The sequence below is a fragment of the Myiozetetes cayanensis genome, unplaced genomic scaffold (assembly GCF_022539395.1).
Source record: "Myiozetetes cayanensis isolate MyiCay16 unplaced genomic scaffold, myiCay2020 scf12, whole genome shotgun sequence".
In the NCBI taxonomy this organism is placed as follows: Eukaryota; Metazoa; Chordata; class Aves; order Passeriformes; family Tyrannidae; genus Myiozetetes; species Myiozetetes cayanensis.
The window spans coordinates 19,257,972-19,284,906 of record NW_026086826.1 but is presented as its reverse complement, the minus strand read 5'-3'; the positions used below and the strand labels follow the sequence as shown (position 1 = coordinate 19,284,906).

Genomic DNA, 26,935 nt, shown 5'->3' with positions numbered 1-26,935 from the left:
CACTAGAAACTGCAGTGATTATCAGCATAGAAAAGATTGTTTATTTAGTGGTCAGCATAAGATAGTGATAAGTATTTGTTAGAGCAGAAAGACAGAGGGCAAATGAGGACATGTGTGTTTTTAATGGATGATTAAATCTGGGCAGCTTGATCTCCTCTCTTGCTGTGGATGTTGTGTGCTGCAGTCACGCCTCTCGCTGCCAGCCTGCTCTGGGATGATAATCACTCACTATGAAAACTCATTAGCTCCACAGCAATGAGTCCTCCACTGCTGAAGCTTGGTGCTGTTCTTAGTACCATGGCAATGATCTCTAACTGGATGTCCCAAACTCTCCCATCTCTGGTAGGACTAAATACCACCAGAATAACCACTTCAGATACTCTAGTAAGTAGCTGTGATATGTTGCAAGCCATCTTAATGCTGAATTAGTATTTAAGTGCCAGCAAGAGCTTCAGGTTTGTTGCCTCTTTGTAAATCTCTTTTTAAGCTACTAATCTTCCTATCATCTCTTAATGCATGCTTCTCTCTGGGCATCATAAAACTGCACACTGCTGAGCATGTTGTGGTCTTACTATGCAAGGAAAGATTTTAAAATAGCATCCTTAAATATTTAAGAACAAATGTCTTCATCTTGAGCATGAAATTCCAAAAAGAGTACAGCAATGTCATTTCATTTGTCTACACTTCTCTTCCTGTGTTTACTGCCCCAGAAATATGCATTGTATTATAAAGAAAATGTCTGTTTGGCAGGAGGTTTCTTTTTGAAAACTGTATAGTGTTACATATTAACTATTCACTACAATATCCAAAGGGTCTGATTCTTTCCTATTTTTCTGCATTGGAGTACAGTTAAGTAAATAAATAGCTGTATAATAAATAAAATTGGTACCAGGAGGTTGGATACCAGAATTTTAGAAAGATTGATAATAGGAATAACACAAATGACACATATCACTTTGTATCATTGATGCTCCTATACAGCAGCCTCTGTTACTGAAAATCTACGGAAAAGCTATGATTAATTACTCATAAGAAGCCTAAATATTCAAGTAACTCTTTAATTGGACAAGAGGGAACACTATACTGGTATTCATAAATTAAACTACAATGCCATTTTCCTAAATGCTTCGTGAAACACTCTTGTCTGTGTATCTTTTTGTGCAACTGCAATCAGATGTTTACATAATAGTATGTTATGTAAAATATAAATGTAACTATTTGCATAGTAGTTCTTAATCCTCAGAACTTAGTTTTGTATTTGCAACTAAAAATTATGCATTTACTAATCAACGTTTCATTAATTGAATATATGCATGCAGGAAAAACACTACTGCAGAAAATCACTGTATTCAGACTTGAAATATTACTACTTCAAAATTAATTATGTTGTAAGAAAAAAGTCTTGTGCCTTTAGAGCAGCAAGAAGATGAGAATACAAGAAAAACCTCTATTTTATTTTTCCTTAAATGTAACTTGTTCTCACTGAGCTACAGTATATTTTGCTAGATCTTGTGACAGTGTGATACTGCAAGTAAAAGTTCAAGATTGCATTCATATCCAACTTTAAAGTTGCAACTGTGAGATGCACACTAGTTATTATAACTAGATATGTATTTATACACACCCACAGGTTTATATGTGTTTACACTGACATGTCCAGATTTCAGGTAGTGTAAAACTGTCATGTTTCCTTTGGCTACAACAAGGCACTGCTGATATAAATGCCTCCAAAGTATTAATTGAGGAATGCTCTTTGCACTCCTTGAGTTGGAGTTAGAAGAATATTTTTTGTTTCGAGAAGGGTAGCAGGAGTGTCAGGAGATCTGGGGAAAGCATCATAAAACTTGATTATATGATCTTGGCAACATCTGCCAAGTAAAGAAAATACGAATTTCAATCAGGGGGTTATTTTTGCATAAAAAAGCACTGCAAATCTGCTACCTTTCTCTAAACCTTAGCTGTTGGTTGAGAGACTTTATGCTCCAAGTGCTCAATAATACTGGGTCATCACTGATGTGTTTTTAACTGCCACCAAGAGTTACCCACTGGCAGCTTCTCCAGTGAACACTGCAGCACACACGCTTCTCCAGAATTTCTCTTCTAGCACATACATAGCTCATAAATCCTGTGTATTGTACAAGGTAAAAAAGAGCAAAACCTTCCAGTTTCCTCCCTTCAGCTGGAAGGATGAGGGGTCAGGTAAAGGGCAACCTCTTTTGAGCTCTGTTTTAGTCCCAGGATTGAAATTGCAAGACAAACTGGAAAATACTGTTTATATTTAAGCAAACTTATTAAGTACAGTACTGCCATTTGCCCTATCACTATAGTAACATCAGAGGTAGCTATAACAGTTTAATCAGAGTATATGAGTGCAAGTGAAAAAATAAATCATTTAGAGGTAAGTGAAGTCATCCTGTAGCAGAGCAGCCTGCCAAGGCAGTGGTTAATATTGGGCTTTACAGGGATCCTCTGTTTTCCCCAGATTGTCAAGAACTAGCATAATTTATTACTGTTGCTGTTCTCCACTTGTTATTTCTTTTCTTGTTTGATTACTAAGGCCTGTCAGCAGTAAGCCTGCATTTGAGGAGTAGATGCAATATCTCCTTTAAGGTTTTGATGCCTTCTAGCTCTTTCTCTGCATGGCACAGCAGTTTCTGCTTGAGGGATTAAATATCAAACTAAAAAAATAACAGAAAAATAAAGCAAAGTACACCTACACACACGTGCTTGTTTTTCTCTGCAATCACTCATATTAACCCATCTTAATTAATGAAGGAACCCTAAAGCCCCAAGTACAGGGGAACCACAGAATACTGCAGAGAACTGTAGCCTGAATTGTTTGATACTGTGCAAGTGCTTATTTATGCATGGGCACTCAATAATCATGCACTCCTGTCAGGCCTGACAGTCTCTCTCACTACGAGAAACATATTCCCAAACAGCAGCTACCTTTTTTAATCCTGTAAGAAAATATCTTCTAAGTTAATCAATGAAGTGGTTTTGGGTTTGTGGATTTTTTTCCCTTAGATAAAGCCAAAAGAGACACTCATTATATCACTGGCATATATAAGTGCCTTTGATAACACAGCCTGGATTATAATGGCTTTACTACAGACTGTGCATAATCCTGCTTTCTCATACATTCTCCACTGTACAAAACTTACTTGAATGCACTAAAATCAGTTGCTTGCAATCTAAATATAGCAGGTATAAGGCTCAAATATCAGAATTTTTCATAAACTTATATTAAGTAATTCCTAAAGGAATCAGAAGCTCTTAGTTCCTGAATATGTTCCAGAACTTCAACAAAAATTCAGTTTCCATGCTTTTGCATAATAAGACGCTGTTTGGGCATAAGTTCTACAAAGAATCATGGAATCTATTGGAGTGAATAGAGCTTACACTTTACAAGGGTTTTACAGCCTTGAAAGTCTGCCTGTTCAAGCTTACAATTTTAGTAGCTGCTCAAAAACAGTTTAAATTGCCTCTGCAGATGTAATTTTGTTTCATTTTATTGTTCTCCATGTCTTAAACTAGATTTAACAAGTTCAGCTTAACTTTGCCACAAAAATTAAGATGAAGAGAGCACCATAGAGGCAGTACAATTTAGCACTGAACTCTGGATATGGCTTTCTAGCAAACCCTAAGGCAAGTTTCTCTTTTTGCAGTCAGAGAGAGAGGTTGGAAGGGACCACAGTGGGTCATTTAGTCTAACCTCTCTGTTCAAATTTCTCCTAGAATACACTGCACAGGATTACATCCAGAGGCTTGTGGAATATCTCCAGTGAGGGAGACCACAACCTGTCTGGGCAATCTGTTCTAGTGCATTGTCATTGCACAGTAAAGTTCTTCATATTCAGGTGGTCTTTGTGTGCATCAGTTTCTGCCTGTTGCCTCTTGCTCTATTGCTTGGCACCATGGAGAGGAGTCTGGCTCCATCCTGACACCCTGCCTTCATATACTTCAAAACACTGATAAGGTCCTCTATCAGCCATCCCTTCTCAAGGCTGAAAAGGCTCAGCTCCCTCAGCCCATCAGGTCATCTACAGTATGACACACTGTTTTTCCTTACAAAACTTAGGAACAACACAATTTTGATTTTTCTATTAACTGCAGTGCAGGGTCACTGCCATCTTTAATGACTTCTTCAGAAGAGTCACTTGTGAAGTCTGTGCTCTTTTCTTACCTCAGTCCACAGAGATATTGCACCTCTTCTGAGGTGAGGAACTCTGCAACTCATTCTGCACTAAGCTGCCAGTAAAGCATCAATATCAAAGCTTGCCAGTTTAAACAATCACTTTCTCTAGTGACACTGAGTACAATTTTATAATATAAATAGTAATTGATTCCAACTGTGCTCAAACCAAAATTACTTCAATGGCATCCATTAGTATATATACTATGAAATTCAGCAGTCAATACTATATTATTCAGAGAGAATAATACACAACATTAAATTACAATTTAAAAAAAGAGTTAAAAAATTACTTCTTGTATCTATCAGTTTTAATTCCATCACTTGAATTTTTTCAATCCTCTAATTATATCACTTCCTCTCATTTTCATGCTATTTCCATACATCCCATTAAACAGATACCTAGTGCCACACAAGCCTCAAATGCAGTGCAGTGTTAGCCTGCTTTGCAAGCAAACGTGATTTAGTTTTGCCTTTCTTTCTCAATCATGGTTGCTGGAAAAAAGAACAGTTTGGGAATTTCCAGAATTCTCCCATCCCATGTGCAGTGTCTTCATTGCCCTGTGCCACGCTTGCCATGAGCCCCATTCACCTGCACTAAACAGACACTTCAGTACCCCCTGAGCCAGCCTCCCTTCCCTCTGGTGTCTGTGCAGTGGAAGCCAGTGGAGAACAGTTCCCAGGGGTGCAGCTTTAGGAGCAAACCCATAACCCACCTCTGAACTGTGCTGAGCCAGTTCCCCATGCCTGAGTCACACACGGCACTCACTCGCTGGGCATTTATGGTTGTACTTTTCTGTCTTGGTTGTTTCCATTAGTCTAAAGTAAAAGTCATTCAGGCTGAAAGGGCATTTTTGTTCTCTGCTGATGAAAACTGTAATGTCCCTTTGCAAAGAATTGAATCAACTCGTTTGTGCTGAATCACAAGCAAAATACTGTTCTCATCCTCCCTGGAAACAGAGTGTGAGATACAGCAAAACTGCAAAACTACCAAACTAATTAGCTAAGAGCAATAATTGCTTACTAGGAGGAACCTCATTGCAAACATGTACTGCAAAAATAAAAATATTCTGAGGTAATGTTTTTTCAAATAAAAAAATGCATTCAGTTCCTTTTGTTGTTATTATTTTGTTGTTACAGACTCAGATTAGCCCCAAGGAAGGGTGGCAGGTTTACAGTTCAGCCCAGGATCCTGATGGCCGTTGCATTTGCACTGTTGTTGCACCTGAACAAAACCTGTGTTCAAGAGATGCCAAAAGCAGGCAACTCAGACAACTGCTAGAGAAGGTAAGTCTTCCAAAAAAATTTCCTCCTCTTGATTATTAAACTTCTCACATAAATCTACTCCTTTCCCTCTAAATTTAATATATAGCCAACTACTGAAGAGTTATTTAATAAAAATATTTCTTCAGAGTATACTCTCTACCAGCATTCTCACCCCAATCGTTATTTGTCTGTTTTCCTTACATCACACCCTTCCCAACCCAAGTTGCATCTTCTCTCTTGTTCACTCTTCCCAAATTGTTCCTTACACACCAGGACAGATTTTTCTGTGTAAAAGCACTACAAATTCCACCTCAAACTAGCTCACTGCTGTGGGATTTAATCTACAGCTTCTGCTTCAATCATATGAGACTGCTGAAGGTCATTTCTTGTCTTACCAACAAATAATGAGATATAAACATGACATCATCTTGAAAGCAGACTGTGCAGAAGAGACAGTTACAATTTTTTCATTTGTTTTTTCCTCAGATGGTTCTATTTATTTATTCTCTGGTGGTGCAAATTTCCCCCAACAACCCAATTCTTAATTCCAGTATTGCCTACTGTTGCATGCATAGTAAAACCAATGAAGTGTTTTGCATCAACAGAAAAAACTGTGCAACCCTGAAAACACAAATGAGTGTTCTGCATTCCCTGCCTGTGTAACCAAGGTTCTAGTTATTGTATCACAGCTAGCAGTACAGAACCTGGGCCTTGAGGGAGGGTTTGAACTGCAGCAGAAAGCAACATAAAATGTAGACTTAAAAATATATTTTTAGGGTACAATTTTCAGTATTTTTCTAGCTATAGAAAAATTATTCCAGTGCTAATCTGTTGCCAGATGCCCACAGATTTTTGCTCCCTGCACTCCCATGAACTTCAGAAGGCACTTAGTTTCAAGTAGTGACAGAGCCCATAGCGTGAGTTGCATGGAGAGAACACTGATGAAGCAGCAGAAGAGGAGTTACCTCCTGTCACGCTGTCTGTTTATTTAAGAAAGGAAGACTTCAGTCTTTGCTCCAGCATATTTCCCAAATACTAAAATATTAATGGGAAAAAAAAATTATTTTGAGGTGGGGGCTGGAAGGATGCATTAAGATTGCAACACAGTTTTTGAGCTGCCACAGAAAAGAGCCTAAATCATTAGTCTCTAAAAGCTGTTTTCTTATGATTGGAACTGTGGCAGACATGGATGTGTAATGGCATATTATTCCTTCACTAAGTCAATGCAGTCTTTTAATTAGGGGCTCTATGTGAATGCTGCTTCTACCAAATGGAAATGCTCAAAATTCTTCCAGTACCCAAAGGACTTTATTTGCCTGCTTTGAACAATTAGAATGAAAAGAAAAAAAGAAAAATTGCTTTTCTCATTAAAAATCCTAAGAATTGCTAACAGCAACTGTGCAATAACTAATGGATATTATTTTTAAGAATATTTTCCAAATTCACACATTCTGTAGATCATGTGTTAGTTTCAAACATGAATATCCATTCAAACATCACATATTCTTGCAAACAAGAGGAATACTGCTGGGTTTATCTTTTATTAGGAAGGTAGATTTTCTGTTTGTTTGGTTTTTTGAGCCAGAACTTCAACATGGTGCCTAATACATTTACAGCAGTCTGTGTTTTGTGTTTCGGGAAAACACTTACTGAAATACAGTAACTGCACTTGGAAAATGTGTCATTTTTATGGCTGGCAAAAGCAGTGCTTTCATAACAGAAACTTTTAGAAGTATGTATAATTTACTCTAGATGAGAGTTACTGTTGCCTCAGCGTGGTAAAAGTGTTCACAATATCTACAAAGTCACTTGCTCTACAAAAGTTACCTGAACGTTCTCCACTTCTCATCTGAGAAAATGTGGGTTTCTACTGCTGACACAATTGGGTAACATTTCTATTTTTACATTTACTCACAGAATTATGAGTAAACACCTATTTGATGATTGACACACCCCAATTTATGTCTAGATAATCTTATTAATTCCTTATATTAGATTATTATATAATCACCTACTAGCAATGAAAGGCATGCTCTTTGTATTTACCAAAATCTCCAGATTTCAGTCCTGTCCTCCCAGAGTGCTTGGGAGGAAACATTTGCTGTGCAGCACTTTCTGAACAACAGTCACCTGGACAAGTGTCAAAGGAGACTCTACTGCCTGACAGCTCTTTTTGAGCCCGTTGATAATGGTGCTTAAAGGGTCTCTCTCCTTACCTCACAGCCCAAATAATTTATGGCTTCAAGGTCTTGCCCTGTTCCCCAGGATTTGTACTGTCATGCAGTTATGGAATTTGGAACTGTACTGTGGTATGAATGACTCACAGTGAAGCACTGACAGAAGCAGTTTTATTGCCTGACATTTAACCGGGGAAAACCGTAAAGCAACAAAAAAAGTGCATTTAGAGAGTGTTCTTCTTTAACAGGTTCAGAATATGTCCCAATCTATTGAAGTGTTAAACCTACGGACTCAGAGGGATTTCCAGTATGTTTTAAAAATGGAAACACAAATGAAAGGGCTGAAGGCCAAGTTTCGGCAAATTGAAGATGACCGGAAGACATTAATGACAAAGCATTTTCAAGTAGGTTTGATTTTAACAATAACTTTGAAGCCTGCTGGAAGCAATGTACTACGTAGCAATGCATGGACTGCTAAGGTCTCAGCTTGAAACGCTCCTACCAGAGCATCATTAAAAGGAAAAGCATAATAAATCTTCCTTTATGAAGATAATCGTTTGCTCTGATCAATTTAATTGTAATAGAGAGGAACTATTAATTATTAAGTCATTAGAGAAATGTCACTATAAACAGATTCCTGGTTTTTCCTGTATCAATGTGCATGTCATACTGAGACATTTATATTCATTCAAGCTCCAGTGATAAATGGGGAGATCCAATGGAATTAATAGCAAACAGCTAGAGATCTGCGCTTATGGTGTTGCCTGACATTTACTGCAGTTGAAGGGAAGAAAGCCTATAATAAATCAGGTTACTGTAATTTTTATCCAGTATAATTAGGATCTAATTTCATCTCTGAAGGTTTGCTGTTTTGAATTTGGGATGGGGAGGAGGGCAGTCATTCCCAGTCACATTTGTGTGATTAAAAAAAGACTTCCAGAGAATTTTAATGACAACAAAAACCACAAGCTAACCCTTCTGTGAGAAAGAAGGATTGCAGAGATCACAGGATAGCATTGTGCATTCTGAAAAGCTACCTGAAATACTCTTACAGGAAAATAAAGTTACAAGAGCATATTTAAGTTATTTAAATATCAAGTCTGATAAATTGACATTTCAAGATGGCAAGACAGCAAAATAGGTTCTAGAAAATAAATTCTGAAAATTATATGATGTTAAATATATATTTTTGTAGTGTTTATAAAAGTTTGCATAAAATGAATTTAATTTTCTAATTGGTGCTAAATTTATATACCTATATAATTACATAGCCAAAGGGTCTAATTTATTTTTCAGAGACACTGAATATCCAATGGGTCTTAATAATATCAAATTAAGTATACTAATGATCTGACTACCAAACTTTATTGATTATGTCATTGTTCTTAGAGTTTGAGCATATGCTTCCATTTATATTCAGGTAGTAAGAAACATCTCCACTTCTTTTGCCTTTTACCCCTCATTGCCACAATAACAACACATTTGTTGTATAATGCCATTATATTCTGTATTCTCGTTATAGTTTTCCTTGGGAACAAAATACCACGATCTGAATGTCTGATACACAATGTCAAAGGTAGCAGATTACTCCAGCACTTTAACCTTTTAAATATTCGATATTTGTATTGGCCAGTCATTTAACTTCAGTTTGACAGTTTGCCTGGAGTACAAAAGAGTTCCAGCCAATCAAGTTATAGAATAATTTAAAAGGTCAACATGATACAATATGCTGCTGGCTTTCTGAAATTTGCTCTGCTAAAATTCCAGTGCTTTATCTTTCCCAAGACAAAGAAATTCATTCTGGATGTAGCATGACCTCTTATATCAGCAGGCTCAAAGTGCCAGAATCCATTTACCACCTATTGGTGTTGCAATACAAATTAGTTCTTGTACCACTCGTCATAGCAACAAGCTAGGATTGTCAGATGAAAACAATTTCTTATTTATCATGAAAATGCCAAACCCAAGTTTATATCATTTACTGAAATGAGGTCTTCTAAAGCTGTGTTTTCATATTGATCAGACCCAAAGAGTACAAATTTGATCCAGATCACACTTGAGCATATGGTCATACTTCAGTCTAATCTGTATTTATGCCAGGCAGGAGGTACCTGTTTTCCACAAAAAGTTACAGCAAGTTTGCTCAAATCATACCTCATCTGGCATAAATCCTACCAGGAACTCATTACCTTCACTAACTCTCTTAAAGACATTTTATCTCCCTGAGTTGTCTCAAGATTTGCCTTTTTTTTTTTTTTTTCCATTATGGTTGACCCATGATTTTTGGCCATTCACTGCCCCACAGAACCAAAGCCCAAATTCATGATTTCAAAATGAAGTAACGAGAACTTTGGTTTCTGGAGCTCCATTTTCTCTCTCACAAAGCTTACTCCCCTTGTCATCGAGGAAAAAAAATGACTATTCATTTTATCAGATATAAAGTAGGTTCAGGCTAAGCTTTTAATAAAAACTGACCAAAAAAATTTGAACTGCAAACAAAAAGACTTCTCACTTCTTCCTTTCCATATCAGCAATTCTACTGCCATAACCTTGAGAACAGAACCAATAGAACTGATACTCTCAAATCCCTGTACGATGACATACCTACTGATAATTTAAAATGCAATTTTTCAGCTATTCAGATGACCTGTGTGCAAGACATGCTCATAAAAACACATACACATTTTTATTTTGAGGTAATAGTAATTCCAATATGAAAAAATTGTTAAGACAATATGGACATATTAGCTAGGTGATGAGATACTGCAGAACTCTCCAGCTGTGTTTGAACACATTTGAGAGGCAAAAATTCAGAGATGGATCTTCAAGCAGCCCACAGGCTGACCCTGCCTATCAGCTTCTTTCATATCTCCTTAGCAAAAATGCATTTGGCACCCTCATGTAATTTATTTTGGAAATGTCCTACCCTGTTCATTGCATCTTTTGAGACAAGTGGTGTAGCAAATATGTGCATGTCTCAGCAACCTCTCACACATTTGCTACTCAGCCTCTTTCTGGTGCTTGGCCTTCCACTTAGTTCTCTTCTGCTTTCCCTTTTAACTTGCTGAATGCTCCAGATACTGATTTTTAACCCTTTCAGTAACCCCTGTGCCCTTAACTGCTCCCAGTCTCTGTTACCACCTAACGCACTTAATACCTAACAGAGCTTTCTTTCCATCTTTGCCTTGCTTTGTCCACCTTGGCATCTCCTCGTGTCTCTCTGGCATTTGCTTATGGAAGTCCTGCTGTTCCCACATATTATAAAAAGATTTCCAGATTTCTATATACAGATAATATATCAGGGGCAAACCTGCCTACTTTTCAATGAAGCGAGACCTTTTGACTGTGGGTTCTTTGAGGTCTTCTACAGAATAATAACCAAACATAAAACCACCTCAAACAATTAGGTTAAATTTAATAAAGCCCCTATTATTAGTGCATTTAAAAGAATAATTAAGAAATGAAAAATGGGCAGCCAATACAGGTAACAAACTAAAACAAACTCAAAGTATGAGACTTGGCAAAAAATTGAAAAAGTGGCAATCTGAGATTCCAAAGTAGAGCCTTATTTTATTTAATCAATGTTTAAGGATAAGATTGGCCATGCAACAACAACTGCATATGGCAAAAAAATCATTTATGATAGTCCAGAAAAGAGAGAACTGAGGAAGTTTGAAGGCACCTAGTGATGTAGCAGGATGACTAATACAAATCACAGTTAAGAACCATGGATTTTTCACTTAAAAAGGAAGAGGCATATATCACTGTGGCTGGAACAACTGAACAGTGGTCAACACATGTTGAGAGAAAGATTAATTTAGCATTTCTAAAGAATTAAGTAGAAATTAGCAGCTCATCTTAAGTATGACAGCACTGTAAACCAGGTATGACCTCCTTGAACACTACTGTGCATTCAGGCCTAACCATCTTCTGAAGAAAGACACACTTAATGGGGGTTTATGTCCTCTAGATGGGAAGTCAGACCTTCAGCAGGTTTGGTTGAGATCCACTTGAATCAGGTAATCCTTTCCTTTCAGTAGAAAAATAATTCTCCCATGCGTTTTATCTACTGCTTATTACCATTAAGTGTGAGGTTTCTGAGACATTCAAAACAGACTAATAATAGATCTGTAACTAAAATAAATAATAATTTCCAAGTCATTTTAGTAATCAAGCATAAATATTACATTAAAGGAAATTAGGGGATTGAACTCCTTTAAACTGCTCTCATGGACATATGATTGCTTTTAACAGGAATTGAAAGAAAAGATGGATGAACTCCTGCCACTGATCCCAGTTCTGGAACAATACAAAACTGATGCCAAATTAATCACCCAGTTCAAGGAGGAAATTAGGAATCTGTCTACTGTGCTCACTGGGATTCAGGAAGAAATTGGTGCTTATGACTATGACGAACTCCACCAGCGCGTACTCAGTTTAGAAACCAGGCTCCGGGACTGCATGAAAAAGCTCAGTAAGTTAACAAGTTCATGGCAAATTTGGTTCCTTGGCTGTGTACTTTTAGTTGTCTCTCTTAAGAAAGATTAAGTTTTTTGTTTGGTGAAAGACTACACATTATATTCTGATCTGTGCTACCCTAATAAAAATCAAGAGTAACTGAAGCTAAGGTGAGTTACTTTGTGCCAGTGTATCTTAGATAATGACCTGTCCTACTGTATACAGAAGGAATTAAGATGGAAAGTGATAACAGACAGCAATTTCAAAACCTAAGAGTTTTGAAAACCAGTTGGAGAGCTGCAAATACTCTATTGAAAAAGCTCAGAGAGGCATTGCTACTAGAGTCACCCTTGGGATGACAGTGTAAAAAAAAATAGTGGGAAATAGAATGGAATCAGTATTGAGATGTCCACATCCTAACCCTGTCATTTTGCTGTGACACCTGAGAGCCCACTCTGGCTGTATTGTGTTTAGACGTGTAATATTAGCACTAAGAGAGGTGTGCCATTCTCCAATTTGCATTAAAATGTAATTAAGCATTACACCTAATTTAAGGGAACAAAGCATGATTTCTGTAAGAAGCACAGCAACAAACCCAGCGAGCACTCACTAGATTTGCAGCAGGCAGTCTCCATTTGGTGCTCACGTGCTGGCTTTAGTTAGAAAAGGTGAAACATCGAGCATCTCTGAAAACCAGTGCTCAGTATCAGCCACCAAAACTAAGAGCCTGAAGGACCATTTTCAAGTGTCAGCCTTAACTTCCATTCCCCCAGGAGGGGTAGGCAGCACCTACCTGCCTTACAAACACAATGCAGTCTCCCCTTTCCCCAGTCTATCCATCCATTCTGAGACTCCTGAACTGATCACTATTGCAGCAATCCAGCCCCTCTAAGAAAAACACTTTGAAAGTTAACACTGAACGTGAATAAACCAGAAATTCCAAGGGTCAGTCCTGTGATCGGTGTCTCAATTATCAAGTGTGGGATGTTTACTTCTAAGTGCTACACATGACCTTAAATATCTTGTTGACAGATAAGCAGAGCCTCCTTATTTTTGTGATGCAATGGAATGAGAAAAATCTAGGTTAAGTTAGCCTCTTAAATTATTTATTTTCAGTTTCTTTATTTTACACTGGAAATAGCACAGTGATGATGCACTAAAATACATGAAAGACCTCTTCAAACACAAATTTCTTATGATCCTATTTTCCCCTCAGTACACACACATAATAGCACATTACTGCGTTGACAAGAGACAGTCAGGAGAAAATCTGTGTTGCAATATCACAGCAAAAAAATTCCTATGAATAGACAGTATTTTCCAATAGTTTATCTTTAACGAGTATCTTGTTTTTCTTTGCTTCTACACCATCTTGTAATATTGATTAGTGAAGTGACTACAGTGTGAGATAGATCTTAAACAACAGAATTACTTGGTGTATTCACATCCTATCTATCCTCAATTCCTGCAACACGTTCTATTTCCCTTGATGTACCTAACAGAAAAAAGTCCTATTAAAATTGCATATATTAATAGTAGAGAGAAAATGTTTGTATAAAATAAATATTAAGCATATCCATTATCAAAAGGGAGTGGATCTTTTCAAGCTCTAACACAGATTCATTCATCCTTATTGGCATTACTCCCTGGTCTTAGATGCTTAAATGACGTTTATGCTCACCTGTTAAGGGACTGGCTGGTTTTTTCACCTATCCCTGTGTACCTTTTAAAGCAAAACCAGCTTCAGTCAGGCCTGTTGTAACTCCTGAAAGTCCAGATCAGGAAGTGTAAGGGCAGAACAGCTTTCGTGCCTGCACCTCCTTCCCGGCCACATTCACCACGCTGGGGATGATCCAGCTGGGACTGTCCCTGCCAGTCTGATGGCCAGAAGCCTATGGCAGCAGAAGGCTGCCTCAGGATCTGGCTGCAATTTTCACACATTTTGTTGCATTTCACCATATAATTACCTAATCAGCATGTGCAATAGCTATTTTCCATTCTTCTCCCTAGCAGGTGTTTTTCAGCCATGTAATGCATTATTTATGTTGTCCTGGCCTCTTACAAGAGATCTTCCATCTGCACTGGCAACACTTTCAACATCATCAACATATAGTGAGCAGTTGTCTTACTTTCAGTGAGGTTTAGTGATTACCACAACAGTTGTGATGACTGGAATTTGCTTCTTCTCTGTGAAATAAGAGAAAATCCAGGAAGAAGCCGCTGAGAAATTTGTTCACAAAGCTTTAAAAGGGTGCATGCAACTAAACATGAAGTGCATGTGATTGCACACACCCCAAATTCACATACACTCACGTGCACATGGGTCCTTTGCTGGCAATCCTCTAAGGACATGTAAGTTTATGAGAGAGTGCAGGTTGCACAGTGTGCTTGGAACCCTCCTATTCTTGTCATAATGTGTTTATGAAATGAGGGAAATAAATAAGTCGGGCTACCATTTTTCTTAGTGTACCTGAACTTCTTCACATTTGCTAGTATGAAGATACATTTGACCTATATTCTTACTAGCATCTGGTCCTTCTCCTGTCAGGGAATTAAATTGCTATATTGCTATAAACCAAAACAGAGGAAAAGGGGTGGCAAGAAGGCTTTGGCCATGTTGGGGAAAAAAAATGCACAGGCTAGTTTTAACTCTCCACCACCTCACAGCTATGGAACATTCCTAGTCCAGAAGTGATTCCCATTTCACGTTACATTTGTCCGTTCTCTAGTTCTCTACATACAGAATGAGCTAAAGAAATGCCACAGCTGAAAATCAATTGGAATTTTCATTCATTTCAGACTCCAAGACTTGCCATGCCAGAAAAATGTTAAGTAAATGATCCTGCCTTCAGTATATTAGTATTGCCATTCCCTAGCAAAAAACCTCAGCATGCAGGATCAATTTTAGTATAGCCACACAAAGAGTTAAAGGGTTCATTCTGCAGCTGAGAATACAGACTGGCTTTAGATCAACATGTTTTACACTTAAGTAGAGAAGAAGAAGCTGTTACCAACTTCAGTGGGAGAGTAAGGGAAATTTCTTGGACTGAATGCAAAGTTGGAAGTGCTTAAAACCACAGAGGAAACTCACCTTGTTTTGTCAGTGAACTGTTAGAGATTATATTGAGCTTTACTCTTGAGAGATTTGTCATTCATTTAATTTCTGTATCAAATGCAAGATCAGGCTTGGGCAAGCTGGAAGGGAATTATCTTTATAAAGTCACCATAACCAATTATTTCCATGTTACACAGATTCATAAACTGCATACTGTAGTAATGTATCATCAAAATGCTGTGATATTCAGCTGGAATAAATTACTTCACTGTGTTAGTAAGTCAAAAACACTTCAGCACAAACAGCACACTTGCTACTTTGTAATGAACAAAACATAAATTATTCCAATTCTACCAGTTTTTAGGGGTCTGCTGTAACAACTGGGTGGGCACATTTGAAGGTAGGGCTCCAAAAGACAGAACTGGAGAAAGCAACACCACCTTTCTCTTGAAGAATGAGAAATTAGATTTACAGTTTCTATAATTGTGTTCACTTCTGATCCAACACTGGAAGCAACTGCATTGGGGACTGGCTGACAGTTTGACAGAGTAAAGCGTGAACTGAAGGTCAGAGGAATTTCATTGAGAAGGGGAGGAAAATTTGGCCTCTGTTGCTTTTTCCTGATGTCACATTTCTCTGCATCATCTGTCAGCAATAGGTTCACTCTATTCACAAGACCAGTATTTAGGCAAGCCTGCTGATTTGTGGAATATTTGGGACAATTTACTTCTACAGAAGTTACTTGTGCAGCCTTGAACAGTTTAAAACAGCATGAGCTGATTTATCAAGGTTGACCATTCAACCAAGACTTTGTTTTGGGGCCTTGTCCTGTTCTTTCAAGCAGTACTTTCTGAACTGAAAGGACTTAACTGCTTGGTTGGAGTTGCCACTATTCAAAAGACAGGTGACATGCATGTACTTGGCCCTGAACATTTTGCAGATTACAGAAGAGGGAGATTTAGAAACAATCTGCACCTGGAGTAAGGGTGAGGGTAAACAATTGTAAATAGTATTTTCCCATTTTTTAAAATCATGTCAATAATTTTATTAAAGGCTGTCTGCAACTAGACTTAAATGACTAGAATTTTAGCAGAGACTTTATATATTAAGCTCCTATGCTGAGGGATCTTTCAACTGTAAGGAGACTGGGGTGGGCACTGACAGCTCTGCTGCATCCTTTTTACTGTACATGCTGTGAGCACACTTCAGGTACTGCTGAGGTTTACAGAAGAAACCTGCTAATGGGATATGAATTATCACTACAGTAGGAATAACTTACTATATACAGAAAATATACTTGTAGTATTACTCCTTAGTCTTAAATATCAGTTCCATCAAATTATAATACAAATAGGCAGATCCATGGGTTTCTGTGTAATGAGCAAGGAAAAGGAAAGATGGGTCATACTGTAGGGCAGGAGGAAGAAAAATTCTCATGCCTCTTACAAAATGCTCTGTTTTGTTGTGCTGAAAAGAGAAGCTTTGTCACTTTTTCAGTCAGCAGCCCCTCAGCTATACAGCAGCTGTCCTAAGAGTCTTCCTTTCTTGATCACTACACGTTATCTGAGAATAAAAAATTGATCACATAAATACACCCTGATTCAAACTGCTGATAATTCAGTGGCTGAAGTACAGTGTCATCTCTTTTTCTCACGTTGAACAGCATCTCAATATATTTTGAAAGACTATTCTCTAAAAGCATCTGACTCCTGTCACAGGGGAAAGCAGCTTGGTTCATTCAACTGGCAGTGAACTCTACATTCAGGATAAATAGGAGTAATGCAGCAGAGGTACATTAGTACTAGACACACAAATTTCTGAACACCCTTCTCTGGCTACACTCAAAAACTCCAGTCACATGTGGATCACCACGTGCACAAACACCCACGGAGCTGTGTGCACACCCCCACAGCAGCTGGCACGTCCTACAACCCCACCATCTGCTTTTACACCTCCCCTGCTGGAGATGTGGGACCTCGAGCTCGGTGTGTGCCCCTGCTGCTCCCCCCAGCCCACAAACACACACAGAGCTGTGAGCTGTCACACACCCGCCCTGGCTGGGGGACCCGACCCACGGCCCCCCATGCTGTGCCTGCACTGGCCAAGTGCTGGCTCTGCCTGGCCCCGGCACCTCTCCCTGACCCCCACTGCTCATCCAGCCACACAGGTGCAAACTGCAGGCACCCTGTCACCCTGCCCTGCCTGCCCCCACCACACTGCAGGCACCCTGTCACCCTGCCCTGCCTGCCCCAACCACACTGATAACACACTGTCACCCTGCCCTGCCTGCCCCAACCCGGCATTACCCAGCCCATGCACAAAGCTGGGCTCTCAGGGCACCCTCACATCTCTGCCATGGGCCCCTTCCACAGGGTTTGTCCATTCAGAAGCAAAATTTCACGACTCGTATATAATTCCACATTTAACTTCCTGGATTTCTTTTTTTGATAGAAGAAACAGTGTCTCAGACTCCAAATTCTTTCCTTATGTTTTCCTACTAATTTAAATACTGTGTTTTAAAGGCACGAATTAGTATATACCTTATAGCTCATACATTCACTGTGTTTTAATTATTTTAAAAACTACAAATTCAGCAGTAATTCTTTTTTCCAATTTCTTTCTACTTATTATTAGTTTTCTAATATTTTTATTCCAAATTCCAAAGTTAACCCTTCTGAAGGTTTGAGTGTATCTCATGCCCATTTCTGAGACTATTTACTAACATACCATCTAAAAGTAAAAGCCTTCACGCTCATGGGATATAATCCTCTACTTTTCAAGCTAATAGCAGTTCATAGCTGTAGAAAAAGAGCCCTCAGCACACAACAATAGCAGCCTATCTACAGAGAAATCCAGAATAAAAAATCTGTGCTGTGATAATCAACTGCAAAAACCCTATAAGATTCTTTAAAACAGGAAATTCCAAAAATATCTTCAAAATATTACAACGTACATAGATTGAGATCTGTAAATAATAGTGCCTTTTAATTGACCTAGAAAATAGACACAGCCTACCCTGCTCATTGAGGTCTCAGCCTGCATTCAGTTATCTTCATTTCCAATTGGCTGTGAACAAAAACTCCACAAGCAGCTTCTGAGTTGTCCCCACAGCATTAACCCCATTCTAAGGGACTGAAACAGGCTGGCACAACACATTCCTAGGCAGTTACAGAGAGGAGAAACTTTAGGCTTAATGTGACCCTCTTCTGAACTGAATAAATTCATTCTCAACAACAGATGCAGTTTGTTTTCCACATTTCCTAGATAGATAGGGTTTCACAGTATAGCACACCCATGTAGCACAAAGTACTTATTTTTAGTTTAAAGAAATTGGTGAAATACTTCACTTCTTTTTACATTCTTATGGAACATCTTTTCTGTAAAACCATAATATTTTACCTAATCACCTGCACACCACTACGTGATATTAATCCTTGGTAAATACAATGAATTCCATCAGGAGCTTGTTGCTAATAGGAATGTTATTAATGTCCCTTAAAATATAGATTTCTGGATTGTTAGGAAGGTCAGCATCCAAGATCATATCGACTTTCATTATTTCCTCCCAGACAGTCTAATATGAGGCAGTCTAATGAATCAGAAGCCAAGTGGTACAGCCCAGCTTGCTGAGTAATTCTCATACTTTCTTCAGACCAGCCCCCAGTCCTGGAACAGCTACGTGTGTGCAACCACAGGGCAGTCAGGCACAAGCTTTGTGTGCAGCTTGTTTTGTGTACAAGCTCATTTTTTCCTGTCTGCCCTTAACCACCCTCTTACCCTGGTCAATGGAAAACTGAAACATCCGTCAGTCCTAGCCTTGCACTGAAATTCCTGAAGGCAAAAGTGACGGAGGGTTACGTCTTCATTTCATTTATCATTAGGTGTTCTTCACTTCAGCTCAGAAGATATGGAAAAGTTCCTTCAGTGAAGATGACAATCCATCTTCAACATAAGTCTGAATCCCCTGGAGCCACAATTTAGTTTAGAGCAATTGGTCCTGTGCTGTGACTGACATCAAGGAGAGTTGTGCAATTATTTGCATTAATGCATTTGGTTTTTTTAATTTCAGCATGTGGCAAATTGATGAAAATAACAGGTCCCATTACAGTGAAGATATCTGGAACCCGATTTGGAGCCTGGATGACGGATCCATTGGCATCGGAGAAAAATAACCGAGTATGTAAAGACACTGACTGTCTTTGTGCCCCCTTTTATTTAACTTGCTTTATTTTAATCCTTACAAAGGTATTTTCCCCCAGGAAGTTACACTTCCAAGTGTGTTTCTTCTACTTCAGTCATTTTCACACTTAAACATCTTCAGAGAAAAAGCAACAGTGTTTGTGCAAAAATATCCCAAGACGAAAGTTAGCTAAGCACCTTTATGCCTTCAACTTCTTCAGGGATGACAAACATCTCTCTGAACTCACTACACTTTCTTTTTATCTCCTAACATGTTTAATTGAGTTTGTGTCTTGAAGAACTCAAGTACTGTAAAACAAACATCCACACTTTTACTCAAGAGCATGACTTGTAATTCAGCACAGTTAAAATTTACAGGATTAGGCCCCATATAAGTTGTATTCAGGCCATTTTCTGCATCGTATCCAAGTTATGTTATTGTTTGGATCTAAAATAGGGTCTCAAATTGGGCACATCTTTAAAGAAGTGCTTTCTCACAAGGGGTTTGGAAATCGAAACACAGTTTCATTTGTATGAGACCCACAACATTAACTTTTTGAATACAGAAAAAAAACAAAGGTAGCATACAAATAGCAATAACTAAAGATTTGGGTGCAGCTCTCCCATGCCTGCTGTGCCCGTGCAGGTTTACTACTGACCCCAGAAATCTCAGTTAACTTTAGGAGAGCAGCAAACTCTGCTCGGCCCCATCTTATCCTGAAAATGTTTCCTCTGATACCTCAGGGCAGCAGTGGCTGCTCCAGAACCAACCCCATGAGCCCTTGTCTCCATCAGCACCTGCTCCCTGTGTAGTCCCCTCTCAGCACACCCTGCCACCCCCTCCCCAGACAGCCACCACATGGCCCCCACTGCCACCCTCTTCAAGCAACACACAGACTACTTGTGCATGCAAAGCATGCAAAACCCTCCTTGCACCGAGTATTGGGCAGCTGGAGGCTGAAACGGTGTTTATACAAATATTTGGTTAATGTCAGTTTTGAAATTGGCATAAAAAACCCTCCAGAAATCATTCTTTTTTTTTTAGTCAGGATTTTATTTGTCCTCTGACAAACTAAAAGGAGAAAAGGCAAAATGCATGAAGGAAAAAATGGGGAATGGAAGTTACATACAGCAAATTAAACAGAAGTATTGATTCTGTTTTAAGGAGAAAAAATGGTTTATAAAGTTTACTGGTTTCATTGCTATTGTTTTTGTTTTCTTTACTAAGAATAGACTATTTTTCATTCATTAGAGATTCAGCTGAAAAAAATTCAACCCCATTTATTCGTAACTATAAATTCAAGTTTAGCTCGCATACCATTTTCCACCTCTCTTAGATTATTAGTCTCTGGGAATATCTTTAAGCAAGCCCCATATAGCAGAAACCCAAACACTGAACAATCCAAAATTGAATTTCTCTGAAAATGCAGACACTGTAGTTAGTAACAGTTATATTTAAAGTTCACCTGTATAGGTAAGTTTTGATTCAGAAATTCAAGAGCTCCTCCTGCTTTTGTAACAGCACCGTGAGCAGCATTGTCCTTTGATAGCCTGCTGTATATTTAAAACCTGTTTTCCCTCTGTTCCTGCAATTTATCCATCATGCCATATCATCCTCATGTTCACAGATTGTGTTTCAGATGTTTACTCCCAATCTTTGTTTTCTTTCCAGGTCTGGTACATGGATAGTTACACTAACAATAAAATTGTCCGTGAATATAAATCAATGGCAGACTTTGTCAGTGGGGCCGAGTCAAGGACATACAACCTTCCATTCAAGTGGGCAGGCACCAACCACGTTGTCTACAATGGCTCCCTCTATTTCAACAAGTATCAGAGCAACATCATCATCAAATACAGCTTTGACACCGGGCGGGTGCTCGCGCAGCGCAGCCTCGAGTACGCTGGCTTTCACAATGTCTACCCTTACACCTGGGGGGGCTTCTCTGATATTGATCTGATGGCAGATGAAATCGGGCTGTGGGCTGTGTATGCCACCAACCAGAACGCAGGCAACATTGTCATCAGCCAGCTAAACCAGGATACTCTGGAGGTGCTGAAGAGCTGGAGCACAGGCTACCCAAAGAGAAGCGCTGGAGAATCCTTCATGATCTGCGGCACCTTGTACGTTACTAACTCTCACTTAACAGGAGCCAAGGTCTACTATTCGTATTCCACAAAAACTTCCACTTACGAGTATACAGACATTCCTTTCCATAATCAGTATTTCCATATATCCATGCTTGACTACAATGCAAGAGATAGAGCTCTCTATGCCTGGAATAACGGACATCAAGTCCTGTTTAACGTCACCCTCTTCCACGTCATTAAAACTGAAGATGACACATAATTTTCTTTCCCTCACCTCCCTCCGTCAAAGCAGTCTCATTTGTGATTAACTCTAAAAGCATCCATCTCTCTCAGTTCCTTTTAATTTACATTTCTTTCTTCATTGAGGAAAAGCAACATTTTCTACTATGTAATGCATTTCAAATATGGCTGAGCCTGTCAAAAATGACCTGTCGGAAATAAAAGCATCTTAACTCATGATTCTACGAGGTCTGTCAAGACCTTGTCTTGAAAAGCACTAAAGAGGATTTAAGTGGCTAAAGACAGTTTTTAAAAGATTATGATCTGCCTTATTTTAGAGTCAGAGACTAATGTTGGCTTAAATGCATGAATGTCTTTTTTTACCTCATTTTTGGTTTTAATCTATTGCTTAACTTCAGGAAGCATTTTGGTAGTGTCAGACACATATTGCACATTGTATTTTTTTATTTATTCAGAAAGATTTAGGAACTTAATTTACTTAGACATGGAGTATGATTCATTTTGCCATCACCCAATTTCAGATGTGGTGCTGTACAGTATGTTTTTAAATCTCTTGCAAACATTTTATCGACAGTATGTATTTCTACCATTGTAACCACCATTGTGCAATTGTATCTCTTCACTTATGTGAAAGTAAACTAAGTACTATTTTTTATAAAATATATTGAAATAATTGCAGTTCTGGTTATGGGTCAATTGAAAGTGGTAAAAATCTGCTAAAAGGTTGTTATTTCTGAGAAAGACCAGTAGCTTCTCAGATGCATGATTCCTGTTCTCAGCTTTGCTTGGTAGATCTCTTCTTCACCACTGGCACTTACTGAAGCCTCATACCCGTCTCAGCTTTACAGTTGTTTGCCCTGCCCGATTTTTATCTCATCCTGCTGGCTTCTCTCTCCCTCAGCCTGTTTCTCCTGCTTTCTTCCCTTCCACCATTGTATTGCCCTTGTTTATGCTCACTCCCTGATCTGGGCTTTACAGGAGAGAAGCAGAGAGAGCCTGGTGCCCGTGTCTGCAGCAGGAGTGGGAGTGCTCAGCGTGAGTGCTGTTCTGGGGCAGTGAGGAGCAATGCTAGAAGTGAAGTTCCTTTCCCTAATCTGCCTGTCTTCTTACTCATAATAGAAGAACATTTATCTTTTGACAAAACTCTTCTCTGGGATGACCATAATCAAGGAGAAAACACAAAGGAAAAGGTACAAAGCATGGGTGATCACTGGGGCACCTGGTAACTCTTGCTAGGAAATGGCAACAACGCTGAGGCCAACCTCTTGCAAAGAGGTTTGGGATTTGCCAGCAGTAGAATTGTTGCTTATGGTCAAAACTGATGCCTTTAAAATACAAATATTTATGAAAGCTGTGTGGCTTGCTACGCTATCTCATTAGACACTAGGGGGTGGGGAGAATGTGCACATTTTATTGAGAAAAAAGGAATGAGGTGCTATTTATCTCTTTTGGCGTAAATGGAAAGAAAGTAACATTTTTAAGCACTTGTAATAAGATTTTTTATTAGCTGGGCTCTCACATAATGCAAAAAGACAAAAACTTCTGTGAAAGCTGAAGCTTTGTGAAGCTCACAAAATCTGAGATTCTTCTCTTTATATCCTTTGAAATGGAAAAGCCAGATCTATTTTGAAGACATTTTATTTGCTGGTTCTACCAACATACCAGCTGAGACCGCCTTAAGTCTCATTAATGTTTTCATTATTATAAAATATGTCTATTTATGTTTACAAATCTACTTTATAATATAAGCCCCCATATGAAGCTGAACAAATTGCCTTATTTCATACTGGCTAAAAAAAAAAAAAAAAAAAAAAAAAAGCTAATTAGGTTTCAAGAACTGATAAAGGGAAAAAACCCAACAAATTACAACATGACCAGAGAAAAGTTACTTTCCTGCTTCCATCTCCTCCCTCCTGCCTAGCTGAAATGATAGCTGTTATCCCTTACAATCAGTTACACAGAATTTCAAGAGATTCAATTCAGCTAAACAGACAAATTACATCACTTCCCTCCTGTAACCAACTTTCCTGTATTGACAATGAAACCTTCTGTGTGATGTGTGAAAGTGTATATGACTACTCATTAAAAAAGATATTTTATGTCATACAGGGATGTTTTATGAAAATGAAGTATGTTCAGATTTTTATCAAAAGCCACAAAGCAAACCCTAACCTTTCCTCTTTGCAGAGTAACTTCAACAAAATAGTTTTTCACCAAGACAGCATTCCTAAAAACATTAGTAATTGAGAAACTAAACTTCCTACTGTATCATCATCAACTGGACTCATAGTCATGATGCAAGGATCATTTCATCTGAAAAAAATGATTACTACCATATTTCTTTATAAGAATGTCATTCTGTGTAATTAGCATGCACACTAGTACAGGTTGATAACAATTCTTAGAGGAAGATTAATGTCACCTGATTTCAGTGCCACTTAGCCTTTTAAAGGGTAACACACCCCTGTTAGTCAAAGGAAAGAGAAACAGACACTACTACAGGGTGCTAGAGAGGGATGGATAAGAGGGGCAGGAAAGGCACCTTCGAAAAGTGGTTTGTCATACCTAGATAAATCCTGCCCTTCCAAATTAGTAACAATGGGCTGGACTCCGGTAGCTTTAAACATGAAATAACAGCTTGCATACCACCAATGCAACAAAACACAGCAAGGCATTATCAAGCAACACAACTTCCTGCTAAGGAGCATTCATTTTCCTGTGAATCAGTGTTGATCACCCGTCTTTGCTAAATTGGAAATCCCATAGTCATATTCCCAAAAGGCTGAAAACACCATGCCTCCTATAAGCAAATTTGTGTTAAAATCTTTGCCTTCATAACTGAGCAGCACAAGCAGAAAAATTTCATAATGTAGAAGCAACCTACAAGTTCTTAGAGTTGAAGCCTGGGCTGTTTGTTATGAGGAGGTATCAGTACTCTAGGGGGGGAAAAAACTATCCTTAAACATGAGAAAATTAATTGTAGAGCCTGTTTTAATATCTTAGTGACCTCCCGCTTCAAGGGATAAACATGTAAAAGGACTGTGTCACTTGCACCCAAAGCAGAATTCCTACATTTCACACAGCTGTGCTGGCAGCAGAGGGGGATGCTCCCAGCCACAAATGGAGCACAAGTCTGCCAAGCCAGCAGGCACACCTGTCCTCAGGGAGCCTGGGGAACGTGCTCGAGGCACACACCAAAGCCCGTAGCATCCTCCCTGCAATGGACTTACTGGTCCCCAGGACAAAACAGGCAGAACAAACCTCCCCAGAGAAAGCTTCCTGAACAGTAATAATCTTTTACAGTCCCTTCTGGCAAGTTTTGCCTGTGAGTAACTACCAGGTCTATTGTTACACACACAGGCTGTTCAGCCTGCCCTGTCTGTCACAGTGCCAGGCAGACCACTGGCAGGGTGACTCTGTGGAGCCTCCTCAGCACTGTAGTCACTGCTAGCAAAAGACAGCATTCAATTTGAAAAATTAAAAGGAAATAGTTAAGTGAGACAGGTTGACGCAAGGTTTTAATCACAGATTGCTTATATCTAAGAATGTTCCTTTTCAGACAAGCTCAGGGGCAGTAGCTGTCACTCAGCTCAGCAGGCTGGATCTGCAGCAAAGGCTGTTTGTTTCAAACCACAGCCTGAATAAACCTGCTACCTGGTAATTTGTCATAATAAACAAATGCTTATAAATTGCTAGAGTAGAAATGAATAAACCATTCACAGCAAATCATCCATCCAGTAAATTGTATCCTTTTTCAGTTCAAGAATTGCCAGGAAACAGTCTTGATACATACTGATGTTTATGCTAGTCACAATATTTTTTGGATATCATTTGGATGAGCACCTCTTCCTACAAACCATCCAAGCATTCCCTGGTGTGAATCTTACATCTTGACATGTGCTGAGCATTTGGGCATCTCTTCCACAAAAGGCAAATGAGGGCTGCAGCTGCAGAGCTTTGGGACGGAGCTGCATCACAGCCCGCTGTGCTGACAGGCTCCCCACTGCACTGATTCCAAGGAGACTGACTCCTGCTCCACGACATCCTGGAGTAAAGTGCATCCCACCAGAAGCTCACACTCAAAAGGACTCAAGCACACAAACTAATTTCCACAGATCATAAAGATCCTGAAACTCACTTTCCCACCAAGAATAGAGATCATATTATTGCCAAAACTAAAAGCAAAAGCCCATCGTCTAAGCTGAGGTTTCCTCAGTAATTCTTACACACCTGACCATAGACATGTACATCGATATGCAGGCAAATAAACTAATCCTAGATTTATAGAATAATAAGGTTATTTCTCCCACAAAAGAGAGACCATTTAGGTTGTGCAAAGATCATTATTACTGGGGTTTCTACTTAATTCACTTAATGGGAAACTGAGGAAAGACAGTTACTCAACACCAAGTTGTGGAAGCTATACAAAAATGATTGGTTTGTGTAGTATGACTTTTGTTGGGCTCTAGAAAGATGCAACAGTTCTGACCACAGATTTGTAAAACACACGTGCAGGAGTTTTCCCCAAACTGCAAATAGAACCTCCACCTGATTATTCTGGTATTATGATTGATTACCAATCTTCTGATCTGTGAACTCCTGTCATTCAGTGCATTTAGGAAGATAACTTCTATGCTCCCACATCTCTCTCTTTTTCTTCAGAGTCCCTTCACACTGGTAGCACCTATTGTGTCAGGCAGGCCACAGGGGTAAGGAACAGAAGGGACACATCCTTTCTGCAGCTCTTATTCAAGTCAGAAGGGATTATTCATAAATGTAGAGATTGGTCCCAGGTATGAAAACTCTGTTTTCTACAAAACTACCACTGGAGGAAATCCTCGCTATTAAAATACAAATCATGTTTATTGATTTTATATCACAAGGAGTTGCACCAGCTTTTCATAGAAGTATTCAGCCTCCTAAAGACTGAGTATATTTGTCTCTGTCTTTGAAATCCAGACAGGGGGAAAAATTCACATTTTCTTTAGAATCAGAAATTTCTGTTATGCCCCTTGTCAGTTGAGAATCAGCAGAAGAGCTGTGGAATTTTCCTGTGCCTACTGCTTCAGAACATCCAGTTAAAATAATGACATCACAGAAACACTTCAGCAGTCCAAGTGAAACAAAACTTCCTCGGGATTTTGTTTCAAAAATGGCAGAGTTTGAAACACAGCTCACTATACGTGCATTTAATTTAGATCACTGCATTCTGACCCAATTTGGAGTCCATTGTACCGTTTTGCCTAAAAATTGTGCAGGTGATATACCAGCACA

At 38.9% G+C, this 26,935-nt stretch overlaps 1 protein-coding gene across 1 annotated transcript in view; it reads left to right on the top strand.

The window, feature by feature from the left end:
* The window catches only part of OLFM3 (olfactomedin 3), a 53,094-nt gene extending 30,755 nt beyond the window's left edge, over positions 1 to 22,339 (top strand). Inside the window, exons 2-6 of the mRNA XM_050306965.1 lie at positions 5,336 to 5,482; positions 7,887 to 8,042; positions 11,893 to 12,112; positions 19,221 to 19,327; positions 21,003 to 22,339. Of these exons, the coding sequence (XP_050162922.1) occupies positions 5,336 to 5,482; positions 7,887 to 8,042; positions 11,893 to 12,112; positions 19,221 to 19,327; positions 21,003 to 21,680 (1,308 nt within the window). The 3' untranslated portion in view covers positions 21,681 to 22,339. The remainder of the gene's footprint in view (positions 1 to 5,335; positions 5,483 to 7,886; positions 8,043 to 11,892; positions 12,113 to 19,220; positions 19,328 to 21,002) is intronic.
* The last annotated feature ends 4,596 nt before the right edge of the window (positions 22,340 to 26,935 follow it).